The sequence below is a fragment of the Littorina saxatilis genome, linkage group LG5 (genome assembly GCF_037325665.1).
Source record: "Littorina saxatilis isolate snail1 linkage group LG5, US_GU_Lsax_2.0, whole genome shotgun sequence".
Lineage (NCBI taxonomy): Eukaryota > Metazoa > Mollusca > Gastropoda > Littorinimorpha > Littorinidae > Littorina > Littorina saxatilis.
Genome location: NC_090249.1, coordinates 32,206,462 through 32,227,207, shown reverse-complemented (window position 1 = coordinate 32,227,207; position 20,746 = coordinate 32,206,462). Strand labels below are relative to the sequence as shown.

Below are 20,746 nucleotides of genomic sequence, written 5' to 3'. Positions count from 1 at the left end.
AGTGAAGCAAGGTTCACAAATATTATGCACACATGCACAGACACGCACACACACATATACACACAATGTGAAGTTTTTAGCATTCAAAACAAAATGCATTTAATACATCAAATACACTGCCTTTGCTATGGTGTGGAAAAAGGACTTGCAATGTGAACCAGATCTGTTGTAAAGATAACCGTTCCATTTTTCTCAGACTTGTTATGAGAAAAAAAGACTGCTACATTTGGCGTTCATTCTCAACACTACACTGTTTAAAATGTGTCAACAACAAAACCACACAGCCCAGAAACTTATTTTTTAAAAACAACTAATAATTCATAAATGAATATCAACAAATAACCTAAATTATTAAAAAGGTCTAAAACAAAATGTGATAGGTAGTATTGATCGACGTTAACGAGTTTGGTTGCTGATGGTACACAATTCATTTTTGAGGAAAAAAAAGGGATAATAACTGTACTAACAGATGACAAAACTACAGTGAAACCTGTGACGAAAGGACACCCTTTGGAGCAGCCTCTGCATCACAGGTGGCCTTTTACGACAAGTAGATTTTGGGCAAGGTAATGAGCAAAGGGACAGAAGGTGTCCTTTCAATTGGGGGTGGCCTCTCATTGGAGGGGTCTCACATCACAGGTACCACTGTAGCTGACTAGGAGCTAAACTTTCCTGGTCTAAAAACTGCAACTTTGATTCCTGGGCCCTGAATGCAAGTCAAGGCTGTTGGGTGTTCTTTTTCAAATAAAGTAACTGAGTATTAAACAACCCTTAAGGCAGTCCTTAATTGAGCCTGAAGTCGACTTCGCAAAGTCTATTTAACAAAAAGTTAGTGCTAAAACTTCGTGTGGCCAGCTTCACGAAGTATGCTTCGCGAAGTATACTTCACGTAGTCGACTTCGCCTAGTTAAGGACAGGCTTTAGTAAAAAGTTTGTTTTATGTTAGTCAATAAATAGACGTGTACAAACATAAAAATGTACAAAACTCTTGGGCTGGATATGATATGCTTATACTGCTCAAGCGACAGACTTGCACCACATACCCAAAAGCATAGCCTGGGAACAATTTTCATTTCTTTAGACGCAACTATACTGACCGAATTTGATACTCATAATCAAATTACGATTGCGAGTTCGCTGTGGGATGTTTGGGTTTCTTTGTGAAGAAAGAGGCAGGAATGGCTTGAAATTACTCATTTCTTTCCTATCCTAAAAATGTTGTGCCGCAATGAATACACTTTTAATTACCCTTCAGATTCATCGCGTTGTTGCAACAGATAAAATTTGAGCACACGTGGAACGACCAAAAGATTGAAAGTTGTATCTAATGGCAAGCACAACACTGTCTATGATTGTTCCACATTCAACCTTTTCCGACGAGGGCCTGAACTATACTGTAGCATCTTCACTGTTTTCACAGTGACCCGACACGCATTTGCAAGCAAATATTTTGTATGCCTAGGTCTACATTTCAAATTTGTTTCTAATTTCTAAACTCGCGACAAAAGCTTTTCCTGTTTCTTTCTTCACAAATGAAACTAGCAACAGCAACAAAAGAAAGATAACAAGTATAAGTTTTGCCGTGTAGGCTGCCTGAGATGACCAAGTAAAGACTGTAGAATTCTGCCCAAAATGTGTTCTCTTACCCTGTTGGCTACAATCACAAACAAACCATGATCTGAAAAATATGTCATGCAATATGTGGATGATTAAACCTAGCTATACCTCAGGAATGATTTCTTAAGGTGTATGCTGGATGAGTGTAGATAGGGAGGATGTCTGAACTTATGATCTTAGATGCCTCGTTTTAATATGCTATTTTGACCAACAAAAATTCCTTAAGTCTTTTCATCTGTGTGTGTGTGTTTGATTTCTCAAAAAATATCAGTAGGAATAATCTAATTTACAGTGGCATTGAAGTATCATCCTACAGTTATCTTCATCAACGTAAGTCATCACAACTAAATTATAACAACAGGCAGCCAGTGTATTAAGTTCCATACCCTAGCGCTACTACTATATGGGACTAAATATTCACTTTTTTCTGCAGTGGAGCTAATTGTTCACTTATCCTCTTTTTGTGAGAGGACTGGATCTTTTTAGTCACAGCAAAATAGATTTGCTGTTCATTTGACAATTTAGTTATGATCACAAACATGCTCACTTTCCCTAAATAAGAATTCAAACAGGCAGTAAAACGCTCCTTTACTCTCATCAAGAAAAAACAACCTGCAATAACAAGTCTTGTAGAGTGTCCAAAAAATGACGGTACATGCATAACATTGAAACCATTTTTGCAACTTTCAAAACAAAAATCTGTACAATCCAAGTTCTCTGTAAACAATCACAGCAACATTAACATCGCATGAGAAACTCACTTTTTTTTTCTCAGTATGTCAAAAAACATTCATACCTTTAAAAATGTTCATGCAGTATCATAGTTCATACGTCCAAAACCAAACATAGCATGCAATACAAAACAACTCATCATGCATCAAACATGTACTTGTGACATTCATTCAACTTCTAGGTAAGAGGGATAAAACTCGCACACCCCTTAGCAACCATTATTTTCACCATTGACATTCCGGGACTTTGAGATATTTGTCTCTTTTTGAAAAACCACAGGTTTCAAAGGCAAATTCAGCTACTTTTACTCTTTCCAGCAGAAAGCACAGATTTTCTACCTTGCAACTCTTTTGTGTGAAAGTGTACATATTATTTTGCTCTCAAAATATAATGAGCAATCTGCCAGAACATGGCACGATGGAAGATATTCTAAAGCTAACCACCAGTTAGGAATGCTACCAAAAAGAAGGATAATTGCTTACAGCAAGAACAATCCAGACATTACAGAAGTAGAGAAAAGGCTGACTTTAAAGTTTGTCCTCGCCAACTGTTGTCGCTGCTGTGAATAATAATTTGAAATTGAAGTGTATGGTAAAAATTCTCAATCAACTTTGATCTGAAAAGGACTCTTAATAAAAAATTTCAATGTTTTCTGTTTTCATGCAGCAAAATGTGACTACAACCAAATGTGTTTTCTCCTGCAAATCAACCAGGACTCTTCCATTAACCATTCAAATGATTTCTGTTGTCAAGCAAACAAATTTTGGCATGCAAAGGCCAATCAGAATTCTGTACAATATGCAAACTTTATATAAAACTTTCAAAATTTGCTTTTATTCTGTTGACAAGCAACACAGTTTGACATGCGCAGACTACGGTCAAAATTCGTGTACCCTAAACAAGCAGGGACTCCACATAAACCTTCCAACTGGTTCAAAATGTTATGAAGGGAGGAAAGAAACTAATCAACTTGTAGGCTGAAAGAGAGCCAAGACTGGCGAAAAAAGCGTGTGCACAGCACACAAAAAAACCCATTACTCAGTCAGCCTGCTTTCTCCTTCAACATTCAACTGATCTCTCATTCTCACCCCAAACACACACAGTCATGTGCACACACACACACACTCACACACACACACACACACACACTTTCTCTCAATTCCTCCTCCCCACAACCTTCCCTCCCTGGTTTGCAAAGCCCCAATACAAGAATATATTCTACAGCACAGTATGTAGCGCTCATTGTTTCTCCTCCAAAATTAAGGTCTCTTGGGGGTAAAGTTTTGCTGCCTCTAATGTCTGTGATGAGTCCAGTTGAGTGATCTGAAAAAAGGAAGAAAATGTGGGATACATTAATACAGAATTTTTTTTCCTTATCTTAATCAACAATTTCTTCCGAGAAATGTTAAATAAAATGTTACTCCTTAACAGACCTGAATTCTTGGTTTCTAATCAAAACAAACAAGCACACAACAACGAACAGCACAAATACGATTTGACACGAAAAGAGACTACATGTCCATATAATTTACTCTAATTTTAATAAAATAATTCCATTCACACCACATTGGGACCAAGAGCGGCACCTGATTTCCTGCATACAGAACTCTACTCAGACATTCCTAGACGTAACATTTGACACAAAGAAAAACTTGAATCAAATAACCACAATGAAGAGCACAAGCTAACAAAAAAGACATGAACATAAACTATTCTCCCAACTCACATCGCGGCGGGGAAAGGTGCTGAGCACTTTGTACTCCTCCATGTGAAAGCCCTGGCCTGTAATGAAGTTCAGAAGGTCTTGGACTGTGTTCTCGGCCCAGAACCTGCGAGTGATCTGCTTACCGCCCGGTACTCGGAATCGCAGTTGTGATATGTTGCCATTCGCGCCTTCTGCTGGTTCATCAGGGACTGATCTGGCAATTGACTCTTCGATCGCCTGCAGAATAAAAAAAAGAATAAATGAATAAATAAATGACTCAATCAATAAATGACTCAATCAATAAATTAATAAATCAATGAATGAATCAAGTGATCAATCCAAAAATAATAATAATAAAATAACTAAATAAAGGAATAAATAAATGAATAAATCAATTAAACTAAGACTTCGCATCAAGAACTGATCATTTTGAGTTTGGCAAAATTCCATTCTGTAAAACTCAATTGGGGTTTGGAAATTACACAGTGTATTAAACAGAAAATAGAAATGACCTCTTTGACAGCTTTCTCTTCAGCTCGTTTCATCTCCTCCTCCATTTCTATGGCCATGACACGTTCCCTCTCTTGCCTGTCTATCTCCCCCTGCACCTTGGCAGCTTCAGCCTGCAATCATCCCAATGTCATTTCACTTAAAAACATCCACTGCAGAAAAAACAAAACATGCTAGATATTAGATAGCAAAACCAAAGAATAGATAGTGTTTCATTTCTAACAAAAATGCACACATGCATGCACTTATACTCTGTCAGGAAATCACACGGATACAAAATGACTCAGAAATAATATTACATTTCACACACTATGGTATGGAATGGAGATATATTCCATGAAATAGAGGGCTGATTTTCATCAAACTCTAGACCACAACTCAGCAGCAACTGAAAATTGTTAATGCTCGAGTCATATGGAGGAAACAATAAAAGCCTCCACAATACTTTTACCATGGTACCTGCGGCGTTAGGCTCCTCACGTGAGAGGACACCTCCCAATTAAGGAAACCTTAATATGCTGTCCTTCGGTCTATAAACTGCCATGCGAGGAAACCTGTTTTGTAGGGACATTTCTGCCTGGTCCCAGGGGTGTTCTCTCATCAGAGGGACCACTGTCATTGTTTTTTTAAGGATGAAAGTCGCTTGTTCATTTCAATGCTTGTTATTCTCCCAGGTGTCAGGAGACTGGTTCCAAATAACTCTCACTTACTCTATTACACATGTTGTATGCATTTAGAGCGCTTACTTCCCTTTGTTATTCGATTGCTTTTTTGAATTTATCCAGTTCAATGTTGTTCACTGTGGAACTACTTGCTTTAACAGTGAAACAGTGGTCACTAAGCCTCTTATCCTGTTACGCTTGTAGGCGGACCCATGTTTGTCTGTAACATACAGCACTGCCTACCTTCCGCCTGTCAGCTTCTAAAGACTCCTGGTAGGCCATGTCTTGTTCTTGTCTGATCATCTCTCGTGCCATGCGTTCCCTCTGGAAATAATAACAATAACAATGAACATTTATCCATTGCCCCTCTCACAAGAGCTCACAATAACGAACAAAAAAGATATTGTATGCAAACAGTGACAATGAGAAAAAGAAAAAAAAAATGTATGTGAACGATTGAACAGAAATCTTACTACACAGAGACACAACCTGAAATTTACAATATAATAATTAGGATACTTATATGGTGCAAATCCTAAAATAGCTCCAAAAGCCTCTATTCAATATCCACCACTTAACAGAAATACAAGCTTCAGTAACAGAAAAAGAAAGGAAGGAATCCCAACATTTTAAAGTGAGCAGTTTTGTTAACTGTTGATTAGTCTGAAAATATGTACGAAACACAAACGGAAAACACAACTGATATTAATAAGTGAAGATAATTGTTCACTTTCAACACTCACAAAATTAATTCCAAGTTTACTTCTGTACAAATACAGAGAGAAAAAACTAATATTCTACATTCACTGTCTTCCTGTGTAACAATTTTTCAAAGAACTGTAAACAAAATGTGCTGCTATTCTTCTTCTCTTCTTTTCTGTTCATGTTTGCCCCGCCATTCAGGCAGCATACGCCGATTTCAGGGGAAGCATGCTGGTTATTTTCAAGTTGCTATCACCCGCCAAACTTTGGCATAGATCACAGGATCTTTCTGTGCGCACTTGGTCTTGTGCTTGCATGTACACACGAAGGGGGATAAGGCACTAGCAGGTCTGCACATAAGTTGACCTGGGAGATCAGAAAAATCTCCACCCTTAACCCACCAGATGGCCGCGGCCGGGAATTTGAACTCACAAGCTTCCCATCAGGAGGCCCATGTCTTATCCACTGGGCCACTGCGCCCGTCTAAAAAACGATGTGCTGCTCTAAATGTTCCGAGTCTACAAAAAAGTACATGTCCTTGCCTGAAAGGTTAACTACTAAGCGGTCTCTATTTTGATACATTACCTCACCCAACCAAGGGTGCAGAACACACACATACCTCATCTCCTATATCTGCGTTCTTCTGTTCTGTGAAAACATCCACTGCATGCAGTAGCCTCGTCATCAACTCATTTAGGGTCACATGACCTGCAATTACAACATTCACGTTCATTACATTAAGTGGTCACACTGAACTATCAATAAAACGTCGGGCTCACATGACAGGAGGACGTGATTACATAATCATTACCTCACACCCATACCAAAATAATTCAGCCATTTATATGGTTCCTTCTTTACTGAAAACAAAAGTGAAATAAGAAGAATGGCACAGATTCAGTAGCAAACCACGGCAAACATCTCACAGACCTTTGAATAAGCTCACAAGGAAGTAAGCGGTCTTCTTCTTCTTCTTCGTTCATGGGCTTAGACTCCCACGTTCACTCATGTTTTCAGCATGAGTGGATTTTTACGTGTATGACCGTTTTTACCCCGCCATTCAGGCAGCATACGCCGATTTCGGGGGAGGCATGCAGGGTATTTTCGTGTTTCTATAACCCACCGAACTCTGACATGGATTACAGGATCTTTTCCGTGCGCACTTGGTCTTGTGCTTGCGTGTACACACGAAGGGGGTTAAGTCACTAGCAGGTCTGTACACAAGTTGACCTGGGAGATCGGAAGAATCTCCACCCTTAACCCACCAGGCGGCAGCGACCGGGATTCGAACTCACGACCTCCCGATTAGGAGGCCGACGTCTTACCACCACGCCACTGCGCCCGTCGTAAGCGGTCTGATCATAAGCAAGTGAGAGCTATCAGAGCTACTACAAAAAGAGTGCTCACATCAGCCTAAAAGTGAAACCACTTCATACACCTAATACATGTAGTTCAAGTAATTGGAAAAGCATCATCAGCCATCTCGGGTCACATAACAGGCTAAACAAAATTTGAACATGCCAGATGCCAGAAGTATATGATAACCGGCCAAGCTGGTCAAGACCACATTGTGCAGTATTTCTTTTTCTCTTTTACAGTATTTCTGGAGCTATGCAGAACCAGTTTCCTGGAACCTCAAACAACAGGAAGCAAGAAAAATAAGAAACAACTTTCATTCCCATTCCCATCCCCTACAATAATTCTCCATACCTTGTATGGCGTCAATCACTTCATTGGTAGCTTTGGACCTTGAAATGATCAACAGGGCGGGGAGCTGCTCTGTTCTGTAACTGCGTATCTGATTGGCTGCTATACTGCCGAAATGTTTGGTTGCTGCGGTGATGAGCCTGCAGACAAATGATGGTGGTTAATAAATTATTAGAAATTTTTTGGGGTTAAAACTCACATGAATATATGTATGCAACAAGAAGGGCAAAGCCCATACGACTCACATGCTTTACACATTTTTCCTACCAAAATACATGTGACCTTGACCCAAGGTCAAGGTCATCCAAGGTCATGCAACACAAAGCTGTTAATTCAAGACATAGGAAGTACAGTGGTGCTTATTGGCTCTTTCTACCATGAGATATGGTCACTTTTAGTGGTTCACTACCTTATTTTGGTCACATTTCATAAGGGTCAAAGTGACCTTGACCTTGATCATATGTGACCAAATGTGTCTCATGATGAAAGCATAACATGTGCCCCACATAATTTTTAAGTTTGAAACAGTTATCTTCCATAGTTCAGGGTCAAGGTCACTTCAAAATATGTATACAATCCAACTTTGAAGAGCTCCTGTGACCTTGACCTTGAAGCAAGGTAAACCAAACTGGTATCAAAAGATGGGGCTTACTTTGCCCTATATATCATATATAGGTGAGGTATTGAATCTCAAAAACTTCAGAGAAAATGGGAAAAATGTGAAAAATAGCTGTTTTTTAGGCAACATTTATGGCCCCTGCGACCTTGACCTTGAAGCAAGGTCAAGATGCTATGTATGTTTTTTGGGGCCTTGTCATCATACACCATCTTGCCAAATTTGGTACTGATAGACTGAATAGTGTCCAAGAAATATCCAACGTTAAAGTTTTCCGGACGGACGGACGTCCGGACGGACGTCCGGACGGACGTCCGGACGGACGGACGGACGGACGACTCGGGTGAGTACATAGACTCACTTTTGCTTCGCATGTGAGTCAAAAATGGGACAACAGATCCGGTAAAGGAAATAAGCACATGATCAGAGAAAAATATTTGGACTGATTAAAGATGTATAAACCTTGTGATGCACTGCTTCCATGCTTTTCAATCTTCTAAGCCTCTTAAACTATCTAAACTGATAAGCAAATCATCTTAAACAGCCACATTCACTACTCTTAGCTAACAAAAACAACCACAACAGCAACAACAACATACAATATGCAGAGAATTAACACAACACATCTTGAAATTCTTCCTCCCTCTCCCTCTCTTTCTTGTCTATTCTTTTTTTCAAACAGAACCACCAGCAAAGATCAGCCCCAAACAAAGAAAGTGCTGCCATCTAACACTGACTTGTTCATGTTTTCTGGATGAGTGAGGTCCCAGGCCCAGGTCAGAAAGTTGGCGGAGAGGAAGTTGACGATGCTCTCAGAGCACAGGAGTTGGGAGCAGAAGACGTGCGCCTGAATACTGTCGTCATGGTGAAGGTACAGGGCCAGCAACTTTCTCTGCACACACACAAGAGAGATGGAAAAATGACTTGCCGTTTCAGTGAATAGTAACAACATGGAAATACAGAGAAATTGAATGCCTCAACCACAGAAAGTCAAATTTAATACCTCTAACAGCAGCACTACTGCTCTGAGATGAAATAACAACTTCTGGAACCGTTTTGATTCAGAAATGCCCACAGGCTTCAAAACAAAAAATATGAACAATAGCATCACTTCACAGAAAACACTCCTCAAGGGAGACAACGGTTCCCAGCCCAGTCCAGGACCTCCAGTTGGTACAAAAGAATAGTACCTCAATCTATACACACACACAAATTAAACAAACAAAACGAGAAAAGAAAATACCAGTGCTACGTTTACTAACATAGTCGTCAACAAGCAACAGACTTGAAAACAATGTGACTTACATCTGTGGCTCTGCATTGTAAAGCATCTCTGATGGCGTTGTCTAAAGAACCAATGTAGAAGACAGGATGAACCTCTCCGTACCTGTGACAACACAAGACCACATGATCAGGGAGTCACAAAAAAGGTTTCATTCGCAGTCACACAAATCAGCATTTACTTAAACGGTAGCACCCGGGAACAGACTACTTTCAATTCAGTAGGGGGGCGACTATCCTCAACCCGGCGGGTCCCCAGGTGGCGGATAGGGGAACGGCCCCCAGATATGGGGGCCAGCTGCGAATATAGAATAAGCAGTCCCGGACCAATTAGCGGTGTCTCTACCAGGTCGGGGTGGGTTGGCAGATGGCACTGACTACCCTATAAATGCCCTACGTGTCCGATGACGGTTACACCATGCGGGTAAGAGCCGCATTAAAAGCTCTAGCCCCAGGGTGGGACCCCCGGTAAGAAATCCCCCATGTGTTCCCAGGGTTAGGTTTTTGAGCCAGGAACTAAGGGCGGGGTAACCCCGAAAAAAACCTTAGGGCTGAAGTCGGAGGATCTGGGCCAACAGGCGCACCTTAACCAACCACAGATCCACGCAAAAACGCAAAATGAAATATCGACAGTCCAAAATCTACAGTATTATCTAAAGGTACTCGCCCTGCAGTCCGGACTGACGATCTAACAGCGAACGACAAGAAGAAGAAACGGTAGCACAGTAAAAAGAAAGAAAAAAGCCCTTGGGAACAGCAACAAGTGTCCCAACATAGCAGTCGGCATATTATCACGATAGATCTAAATAATATACAAAGGGACTTTAGAGTGTCACCTTTATTGGGAGGCGTCCACTCATCAGAGGGACCTGATCAAGCAGGTAGGTACCACTGTGGATTTTGCTTTTTGTGAAGCTCTACGCTAAACTTTCTTCCGTTTTTTTTCATACAGTTATAACTTTTTGAAAGTAGTTATAAAGCTCTCAAAATTAGCTTTTTTACAGCTCCTGAACTTCAAGGTAGCAAACACACACACAAAACACTTAAAGTAGAAAACATTAATAATAAAACTGTAAACTCACCTCTCCGCAAATTCTCGTGTAAACTGTTCTAAGGCATCAACTTCTATTGTATGTTCCGGAGACACTGCAAAGAAAAAATAAAACATGTAAAACACTAAATGTACTTTCCTTGTACATCAACTGTTTTCTGAAAGGTACTTATTTTGATGTGTCTTTGGAATAGCAATGTGTGAGTCTCTCCAACCCCCCCCCCCCCCCCCCCCCCCCCCTCACACTGGCTGCATTTTCTATTTTCCCATCAATTCAGCTTATTTCCCTGATTGAAAGAGTTTAAACACAGTCTCAAGTAATGAATCTGTGCTCAATTAAAAGATGTTCACTGTTGGTACATGGTGTGCTAACCTACTGTCAGTGTACTTACTAAGAGGTTCGTGCCTCCTGGACTGTGGCACAGCGTCTTCATGTGTGTCGTAGAAATCTTCTGATTCAACCTCGATGTCTTCTTCACTGTCTGATTCTGCTGGCTAGAAATGCAAATAAACAAAATTTAAAATACTACCATATACACGTATATTGAGGTCTCAATCTCTGGACCCCAACGATCGCAAAATAGTTGAAGTCTACTGTACCTGCATCACATTGCTACAACATGGCTTTAACTGACAACCAGCATGTGATGGAATAAAACAGCAAAAGTAAAATCAACACTGCTGCGTCACTTTCATTATTACTTGAATACTTTTCACATCAATGCATAAATAAAGTCTTCCCAACTTTTCGTCTGCATACAGATATTTCTTACAAGTAAGAAGATTTATAGAAGAGAAATTTCACAAACAACATCAAGCCAAAACACACACACACAACGGAAAAGCATCAACAAACACTATAATATATGAACCTCTACTGTTGACCGATGAGCCCTAGAGGGTCTAGAAGGCTGTGTACTCGCTGTGGTAAGCTTTTCTGTCACTTCAAACTCAGCATTTGGAAAATTGATGCCACTGTCACATAAACAAGTCTGCAAAAAGAAATGTACAGAATATAAGACATTCAATCTTCATCATCAAACATCTACACTGACCTATTCACTTCAGACAAGTAATAATTTGATTTTTCCATATTCACACAGTCTAAAACTTCAAGGAACAGCAGTCCCTCTCATGAACGGACACCCTTGGGCCATAGCAAAACTGTCCGTACATTGCAGGTGTCCGGTCACGGGAGGGGTGACCACACCACCCCCTCCCCCATACACTCACACAGAGACACACAAACAACAGGATTGAGTCTATGCTAATCACTTCTTGTGGCTACTAAACAATAAACTCCTAATACTTCTTTAAACGTTCTGTAAAATTTCTAAAAATGATTTGTATGAAAAGTGTTGAAAAGAAGAGATAAAATGAAATCCTCAAGGCAGTGAACACACTCACCATGCACTGACATATGAAAGCAGCCACACAAACACAGCACAGAGGAGCGTGTGCAGATGCTTTGCAAGAATAAGCTTGAAACCCAGTTTGAATAAATCGCAGCAGATAGAGCTGCATGTCATAATCATGTAATTTATTTTCATCTTGTCTGGCTTTATTGACTGCATGCCGATCATGTGGCATGGCAGTGACTTTTCACTCTTCAGTCGGAAATACACTGTACATAACACAGCTCCCACTCTCCCTCACTAATGCCTACCCCAAGCCGTGACAACTGATGCTTGGAAATTGTGTGGAAGAGTACACCTCTCTATTTCTCTCCAATGCTCTTCCTGCTGACATGCAGTGACACCGGACACCCCACAGAGTTTAGCCAGCTACCCCTCCACCCCCCCCCCCTCCCTCTCTCTCTTACTCCCTCCAGCCATGTACTGTTGGGCTGTGGCCAGAGAGGTCAGCTTCAACTGTTCACTCAGAGCAAAACCAGTTGACTGTGTCGTAACTTTTGACACAGCAAGACAACTGAAGGGTTCACAGATTAGGCAACCGACTCACTGGTCAAGGCTGAGGGGAAACAAGAGTATCTTGTCAATGAAAGAGGTTACACACAGACACACGATGCTGAGAACTGTGGCCGGTTTTTCACTCTCTTTCGCTCAGGACCTTCATCGACTGTGGTTTCTGTTGTTTACGTCCAACAGACAAGAAAATAAAGAGCACAGTGCAGTTTCATGTTGGCATCTTCGCATGTACTCCACTCCTGACCAAAACTACCCCCCCTCCTGATGGGTACAGGTGCACTCAAGTTACCAGTGACGACAGCCATTGCGGCTGTGATCTTTGCACCAAGAGCCGGACTGCTCTGTTATCGATTTTGTTGTGGTGAAAATTGGACGATGGTCTGTCCGTACATTGGAGGTATGACCTGCTGTTGGGACCGAAAATGAGTGTCCGTGTCCACGTTTTGCAGGTGTCCGTTTAAGGGGGGGGCAAATATAGAAGGAAAACACTCCGTGCCGAGCAAATGTGTCCGTACATGTCAGGTGTCCGCTCACGCCGGGGGCCGTACATTGCAGGGACTGCTGAATTATCATTTGTGATTGTCTCCACAACAAATCCATTTAAAATTAGACAGAAGAAGACTCCTAGTCAATCCTCCATCTAACAGTCTTTGTTTGCGCACGAATCTGAGTTGGTAAGCTCAATGTTACAGAAGTAAAGCATACTACTGTATTAGTATTACTTCTCTTTACGTGATAAACTACGATTGTGCAGTTTAGGAATTGAAATTTGAATTGAGGAGAAATCTAATATGACCAGCCAAGAGTATTTCATTCGGAATTTAAACACAACAACATAAGAACTTTTTTTCTCTGATAAATTCTGTAACTCCAACAACAAGTTAACCGCACAGGAAAAGAAGAACATAGGAATGACTAATGTGGTAAAATGTTACTCCCCACCCAGTCCCAACCAACCTTTAAGACCAACAAAAATCTGAGAAAATCAGGTCTAAGATGAAAAAGAAGTGTTTGTTTGTTTGTTCGTTCATGGGCTGAAACTCCCACGGCTTTTATGTGTATGACCGTTTTTACCCCGCCATTTAGGCAGCCATACGCCGCTTTCGGAGGAAGCATGCTGGGTATTTTCGTGTTTCTATAACCCACAGAACTCTGACATGGATTACAGGATATTTTTCGTACGCACTTGGTCTTGTGCTTGCGTGTACACACGGGGGTGTTCGGACACCGAGGAGAGTCTGCACACAAAGTTGACTCTGAGAAATAAATCTCTCGCCGAACGTGGGGACGAACTCACGCTGACAGCGGCCAACTGGATACAAATCCAGCGCGCTACCGACTGAGCTACATCCCCGCCCTCAAAAAGAAGTGTTAAATTGGAGGTTAATTTCAAGGGGCTATGAACAGAACTGCAATCTAAAAGGGGGGGGGGGGGGGGGGGGGAATATCTGAAATCAGGCTAACTTAAATAGTTAAAAGGAGGGTAGGGGAGTGTGTCCACTGTACTCACCTCGTCATTTACATCAGGTGGAAAGCCACTCCACTGCTGGTTCCTCACAGGGACGTTAATGATAGAGTCAAGATCTTGTTTCACCTGTACACCGAGTAAAACAAGGGGTTGTTCCTTTTTAAACTCTAAGATCCAGATCAGAACAGCAATCACAAGCAGAGAAAAATGTGACACACACATTATTTCCTGAGATAAACAGTGTCTCTCACATGTACAACCTCTTATACAAAATAAACGAATTCCGGAAATAACTCTATCGGGTTTTTATGGGTTGTGGTCGAGTTGCTTTTCCTTCCAAACATTGAGTCAAACTACACTTGACTTCTCCACACGGGGTCGTTTGATCTGTGCACTAAGAGACGCGATCATATCTGCAATGCCAATTGTCAGCTTCGATGTGCGTACTTCCAGAAATTAATCAATCGATCAAGAAATTATTTCATTGATAATTTTAAATCTGCAGAGGAACCAGTCGGGGTGTTGATTTTTGGAATGGTCTTGTCCCATGCCTAGGCACATCTGAGATAGTGAGTAGAACTGTTTTCACAGACAGGAGTGTACTATCAATCAATAAGGCCACAAAAAAAATAGGTGTGGTTATGGTAACATAGCCAAAAAAAATAGGGTAGGAAGGTAGGCAATCACTTTTTTTTTTAAACTTTTTTTTCTAATGTGTACAAATTAAACCTACTTGACAGGGAAATAAGTGTGCGACTCGAGCGCTTTCGCTTTCATTGCGTTTTCTGCAATCGTTTTTTTGTTTTTGTTTTTTTGTTGACAAATGTAACAAAAAGTTATAGGGTCGGCCCCTAAAAATAGGGTAGGTCGGGTTACCGTAACCACACCTATTTTTTTTTTAGTCCTAAGCACAGGTTTATGAAAATGACATAATAACATACACATGGAATCATAATCCTTATGTCTTACCTCTTGGATCTTTTTGCTTCCCTTGACGTTGAAATGATACATTCTGTACTCAGAGCCACTGGTGAAAACCACTTTCAGCTTGTACTCATCAGTTCTATGGGAGCTGAAAGTAAAAAACAGATGACACAGATAAGCATCAAGTTTTCTGCACAGTTTTGGTCTGCTCGGAAGATACCTTCCTTCTCATGAAAATGATTATGTACATTAGCACACACATGCACCTACTTTTACATATGTAAGAGGAGCATTCTTCCCCTTGTACACATATCAAACATCAACAGCCTGGCTGCTTCCTATGTAGAGTAGGACTTTTGTTTGAATTCATTAAATTTGGCAGACTGACAGGAGTGTCACAAGATGCGTTCATCCAAAAAGTTCCACTATGGCTGACTCAGAAGATCGCTAGCTATAGATTTTTTGGTATGTGTCAAAGTGGAAAAATGCTCTTATCCAAAGAAAAAGCTTTGACTTGAGCTACAAGATGGGCTTCACAGGAAGGAAGGTGTATTTACACTAACTGCTGTATCACACAAATGAGGCTGTAGTTCGGCACCAGAAGACTCAAAGAGACTCACTCATGAACAGCACAACGAGTCCCACTCAGCTGGACTGCAGATCAAGGACACTGACCAGCATAGTGGTCAAGGGTAAAAGACAAACAGTGTAGCTTTAAACAAGTTACTTACGCAGCTGATCTGTCTGTAGAGGAGGCGTTGTTGGAGGGACCCGAGACCTGAGGGGTCAGTAGGTAGAGCACATTGTCTTTTGGCAGGTACAGCTCTCGCAGCACAGTCTGTCAACACAATACAAATCAGTGTCAGCAGAGGGCGGGGATGTAGCTCAGTCGGTAGCGCGCTGGATTTGTATCCAGTTGGCCGCTGTCAGCGTGAGTTCGTCCCCACGTTCGGCGAGAGATTTATTTCTCAGAGTCAACTTTGTGTGCAGACTCTCCTCGGTGTCCGAACACCCCCGTGTGTACACGCAAGCACAAGACCAAGTGCGCACGAAAAAGATCCTGTAATCCATGTCAGAGTTCGGTGGGTTATAGAAACACGAAAAAATACCCAGCATGCTTCCTCCGAAAACAGCGTATGGCTGCCTAAATGGCGGGGAAAAAAACGGTCATACACGTAAAATTCCACTCGTGCAAAACACACGAGTGTACATGGGAGTTTCAGCCCACGAATGCAGAAGAAGAAAAAGTGTCAGCAGAAGGACATTAGTTTGCAAAGACAGTTGTGCCAATCATGAAAAGACACTCTTGGGACCAGCCAAATGTGTCCCTACACTGCGGGTGTCCTTTCACAACAGGTATATTCTAGTCAGGTTGATAAAGAAATGGACAACCGAAGCTGTCCTTTCCTGGGAGGTGTTCTCTCATTGAAGGGGACTCACATCACAGGTACCACTGTTCTGTCTACACCTGCAACTACCTAACTTGACATACTGGCTGCCATCTAATTCAACTTTCCCACGTGTGTGTGTGTGTGTACATCAATAATATTCAGTACTTACAGTCGAGATCATTTAACACGAAAACGATAAGCCGAAAAAAACCATTACGCGAAACGTGTTGTCAGTCCCAATCATTCCCTTCATAAACCCTACTAAAAAAACCATCATAACGCGAAAAAAAACCACAATCTGAGACTCACGCAAAAAACGTTTACACGAAGCCTATTCTCGGTCTCTTGCATCACCAAACAACTGTTTTTTTCAACTTGTAGCTTCCAAAGCGAGAAGTGTTCACGTGTTTGCACGGCCCATTGAAAGAAAGAATGAAATGGTCGACGTAAACTTAGACTTTATCACGAAGTCGGTACAGCTCTCTTGTGGTGTTTGCTTCTTGCTTCATATTCTTCGCGATAATTCCATAATCTCTCACTTTGGAAATTGGAGCAGATGGCACACAAATGTCACGGTGTATCAAGATTCTGAAGCCACTTCCGAAAACACTCTACGGCTAACGCACGTTTGTTCGGTTGGTCAGCGCCGATCAACTCTGTTGAAGCGTTTACCGTATACTTAAAACGGGTATCTTCTATGCTTTAATCATTTCATCACTTCATTCGCCCGTCAAAACACGGAAAAAAAGCGGCTTCCTGTGGAAATAGACCCTTTTATTCGCTGTCAGAGAAATGAAGCGACCCGAAAGTCAGACTCCTGCGAAGTTAACAACAACAAGACGCGGGCTGTATTCTTACACAAAAGAGTACTTCCGTTCAAACCGAAAGCTGAAACCGAATCGCGTCAGCAGTTCAAACGAGTTTCGCGAACATCGCTGCAAGTAAACCAATTTCAAAATGGTTTGATCATTTTCGTTATCGCGAAAAAACGTTAACTCGAAAAAAATATTGGTCCCTTTCATTTCGTGTAAAGCGATCTCGACTGTACATTCATAAATATACTTACTTATATAATGTACATGTATAGTATTTTTTACAAGCAGGTACCAAAAGGAGCCTTTACGCTCTTTCTTGAAGATGTTTATTCCCAACTTTTAAACGCTGGCTGTGATTGTAAAAATAAAAAGTTGTCCTGTTATCTAAAAAGACTGAAGAGGGACTTGGATGTTTCTGGACTTGGGAACACATGGCCCCAAATGGCAAACCAGTGCATACAATTACAAATGCACAGAAGCAAATCGAAAATTTTATAAGTAAATTTTCATTTGATTAATATACTTACCCGAATCACATAAGCATTGACACAGTCTGAGATGCTAAGGTCTGAAAAGGCTACCCGTCTTAAACAATTTAAAGGGAAGCAACCCCACCACAAAAAGTGTAAACGTAGCCATGGTAATGACCATATACCCGGGGAGTTACCTCCCATTGGTGTATGCTACGTCACTACCGCTACTCAACACGTGGTCAATATCATACGGCTTTAAAGAAAACTAAAAAACCATAAGCGGGGTTGGCGGGAGGGAATTCACTATGTGATTCGGGTAAGTATATTAATCAAATGAAAATTTACTTATAAAATTTTCGATTAAATTACATATTCTTACTCCGAATCACATAAGCAGATAGCTTCAACAAGGCGGTGGGAACCTAAAATATACTCTGAAGAGGACTTGACCCGCTTCAGCTTGCCGCAAGACGGGCGTAGAAAGGGGAATGTCCTGTCGAGTCCCGACGACGTTTCTCAAAATTGATGAAACATCGTCTGCCTTCAAAAAAGCTGTTCGTAGAACATCATAGCATCCTCCTGAACTGAGGACTGCTAAAATCAATGCCCGAGTTCTAGAATAGTGCACTCTAGCAGGTGCAGGAGGAAGGGCTGACTGCCCCCTCCCCTCCCCCCTTTGTTTGTAACCACTCATGGATTTGCCTCATGATGGTAAAAAACAACCCAGATAAGGTAGCTTAGATAAACTCCTTATCATCTCAAGTCTGGTTGAGACCTAAGCGAAACTGACCTAAAGCTTCGTGAGTTACGTCTTCCGGAAAACCGGAAAGAGTGTCAACCTCACTGACTCTGTCTTGCTCCTGACTGACAGAAAGAGTGAAAATCTCTTGCAATCAGCTAACCGGGAAGACAGTCCTAACTCTAAAAAGAGAACTGAGAAAGCTCAGAAGACAACGAACCTGTCTTCAAAGGCAAACGAGTAGTGAAAAACGAACGAAAACCTGTGCGTCTCACCTTTGGATCGAACAAAGAGAGTTCCGACTGACCAAGAGTGAAACACCCTCCGGGGAGTGAAACGCTGAAAGGTTAGAGCTTGAGTAAGCCACAGCACCATAGTCTCCCAGAGGTAGACACTAATTGTTCGTAATGAACCAGGGGCAAGAAGCCTTATCCCTTGTTCACTGACAAGAGGAATGACAAAATGTCGGAACTAATTCTGGCATTTTCTAGACTCCTCACATAGAAGAGTCAAAGGAAATGCCCTAAAACCGAAAACGAAGGAAATAACTTCCAGTTTCGGCGAATATGCGACCTCCCATCAAAGATGGACCGAGATTCGCTAATCAGCAAACCCCCGAGCCCAAAATTGCTGCCAAGCGTGGAGACCACGCTAAAAGGAGCAAACTTTCGAACACAGCTATCGTAAGGGCGCCGCGAAAGAGGGCACCCTGAAAGCATTGTACACAGTACATAACCGGCTGGTTAAGTGCGTATCAGAAAACGCTGCACTAAATGTTCCCAGCGGTCACCCATCCTAGTACTAACCGAGCTCGAAGTTGCTTAACTTCCGTGATCGGCCAAGACCAATGCCCTGAGTAATCCTGTTAGGGTTCAACCACTGACATGTCATGTGTTGAAACCAGCTCTGAATAGGAATAGACTTGAATCAGTCTTGAGAGGGTGAATCCCAAAGCGGCTTAAGCGCTAGCGGGAAAGGTCTTAACGTAATTTCACTAGCAAGAAGCTATGAATTCCAATCGACCTAGGATGGAAGCAAGCGTCCTCGTGGGTGCCTGCTGTAGTGCCGAACCTGGAACGATCAGTGCCTAAGGTTGTCCACTCAGAACTGAGTCGGACGAACTCTCCGGGTGACCGTAAGAATATCATGCCAAAGTATGTAAAACCTTGGGATGGTGTGAAGCCCGAAGGGCCTAGGAGATAAGACGTCAGCTCAAGAGAGGCGTGACTAATCTCCTCACGATAAACGAGAGTGACTCCTGAGTACTTGATACCAGAGCCCTTCTCGGTGAGGAAAAGCTCATGAAAGAGTAAAAGCGTTCCTGAAGTTACCTTAAGAAACACTCACCTCCCTATGAACCGAGGCTGTGAAACACAGCCTGTTCCAATTCGGTTAGCCAAAAAATAGGCTACTGCTGGTGCATGACCTGCTACGAGTGCCTACCCAAGCATGACCGAGAGTGTGACGCAGTACTGCTTTCCTGCGTTAGAGTCCGAGTCTAACAAAGACAAGGACTCATGGGTTGTGACAGAAACCCTCTTGCTACTTGGATTTGGGAGTCTGTTTATCTGCGTTCTAACCGAAGTAGAATGCTAATCAGACTCATAGCAATCCTATGTAGCGGCAGGAAACGACAAATAATGGAACGAAAAATTGTCCAAAAACGTCGTTTCCTGATAAAGAGAGACGGTCAGAGGAACTGGAAACCAGAACCACCCGACGGAATAATCCTCTACCCCTTCCTGCCTCAGTTGGCGAAGATGGTTGGAGGTAGCTGCCTGCCACAACGGTGTGGTCGGCGTAACCGGAAATCGGAAACCCAACTGGCCGCACATTATCCTCTACCAGTCCGTGCGTAAGCAGAGGAAGCTAGTACGAGGAAGCAGCGACTTCCGGTTGTGTGTCAGCAACCGAAAATGCAGAATCACGGTGGCCGAAGCCTGGTGTGACTGATGACGCATGAACAAAATGGCTGAAAGCCGTAGTGCCCGTACGCCAGTCTGCTTGTAGGCAATTGACTGCGTATCAAAAACCAAAACAGAAATCAAAGAAAGGCTGGCAGGCATAACCGGAAACCGGGAAGCCAACCTGCCAGAAGCCTCCAAAGACAAAGTGTCCTCAGGAAATATCTGGAAGTTACTTTCGCCGCCAAATCAAGTGCCTCCCTGAGTTTGGCCGAAAAACCAGAACACGTCTGTTCATTGCAAAAAGGCTGAGAGTCAGAGTATTTGAAGAGCTAGAGAGAGTCCAGCCTGATGATGGGTTGAGGGTTAGTGAGGAAGAGGTGAGGGCTGTTTTCTCAAAACTGAAGCCAAACAAAGCACAGGGACCAGATAACATTCACCCTAGGCTACTCAAGACATGTGCTGAACAACTAGCTGGTGTTTTTCAAGCAATTTTCAACATGAGCCTTCTGGCAGGCAAA

General features: G+C 42.1%; 1 protein-coding gene across 1 annotated transcript in view; it reads right to left on the bottom strand.

Annotated features, from left to right (window-relative positions):
• Positions 1-68: 68 nt before the first annotated feature.
• The window catches only part of LOC138966889 (FAS-associated factor 1-like), a 32,033-nt gene continuing 11,355 nt past the window's right edge, over positions 69-20,746 (bottom strand). Inside the window, exons 5-18 of the mRNA XM_070339278.1 lie at positions 15,635-15,741; positions 14,949-15,051; positions 14,022-14,105; positions 11,456-11,575; positions 10,976-11,078; positions 10,615-10,678; positions 9,557-9,638; positions 8,989-9,143; positions 7,639-7,775; positions 6,548-6,636; positions 5,470-5,550; positions 4,567-4,677; positions 4,076-4,291; positions 69-3,672 (exon numbers count right to left, since the gene is read on the bottom strand). Of these exons, the coding sequence (XP_070195379.1) occupies positions 3,589-3,672; positions 4,076-4,291; positions 4,567-4,677; positions 5,470-5,550; positions 6,548-6,636; positions 7,639-7,775; positions 8,989-9,143; positions 9,557-9,638; positions 10,615-10,678; positions 10,976-11,078; positions 11,456-11,575; positions 14,022-14,105; positions 14,949-15,051; positions 15,635-15,741 (1,536 nt within the window). The 3' untranslated portion in view covers positions 69-3,588. The remainder of the gene's footprint in view (positions 3,673-4,075; positions 4,292-4,566; positions 4,678-5,469; positions 5,551-6,547; positions 6,637-7,638; positions 7,776-8,988; positions 9,144-9,556; positions 9,639-10,614; positions 10,679-10,975; positions 11,079-11,455; positions 11,576-14,021; positions 14,106-14,948; positions 15,052-15,634; positions 15,742-20,746) is intronic.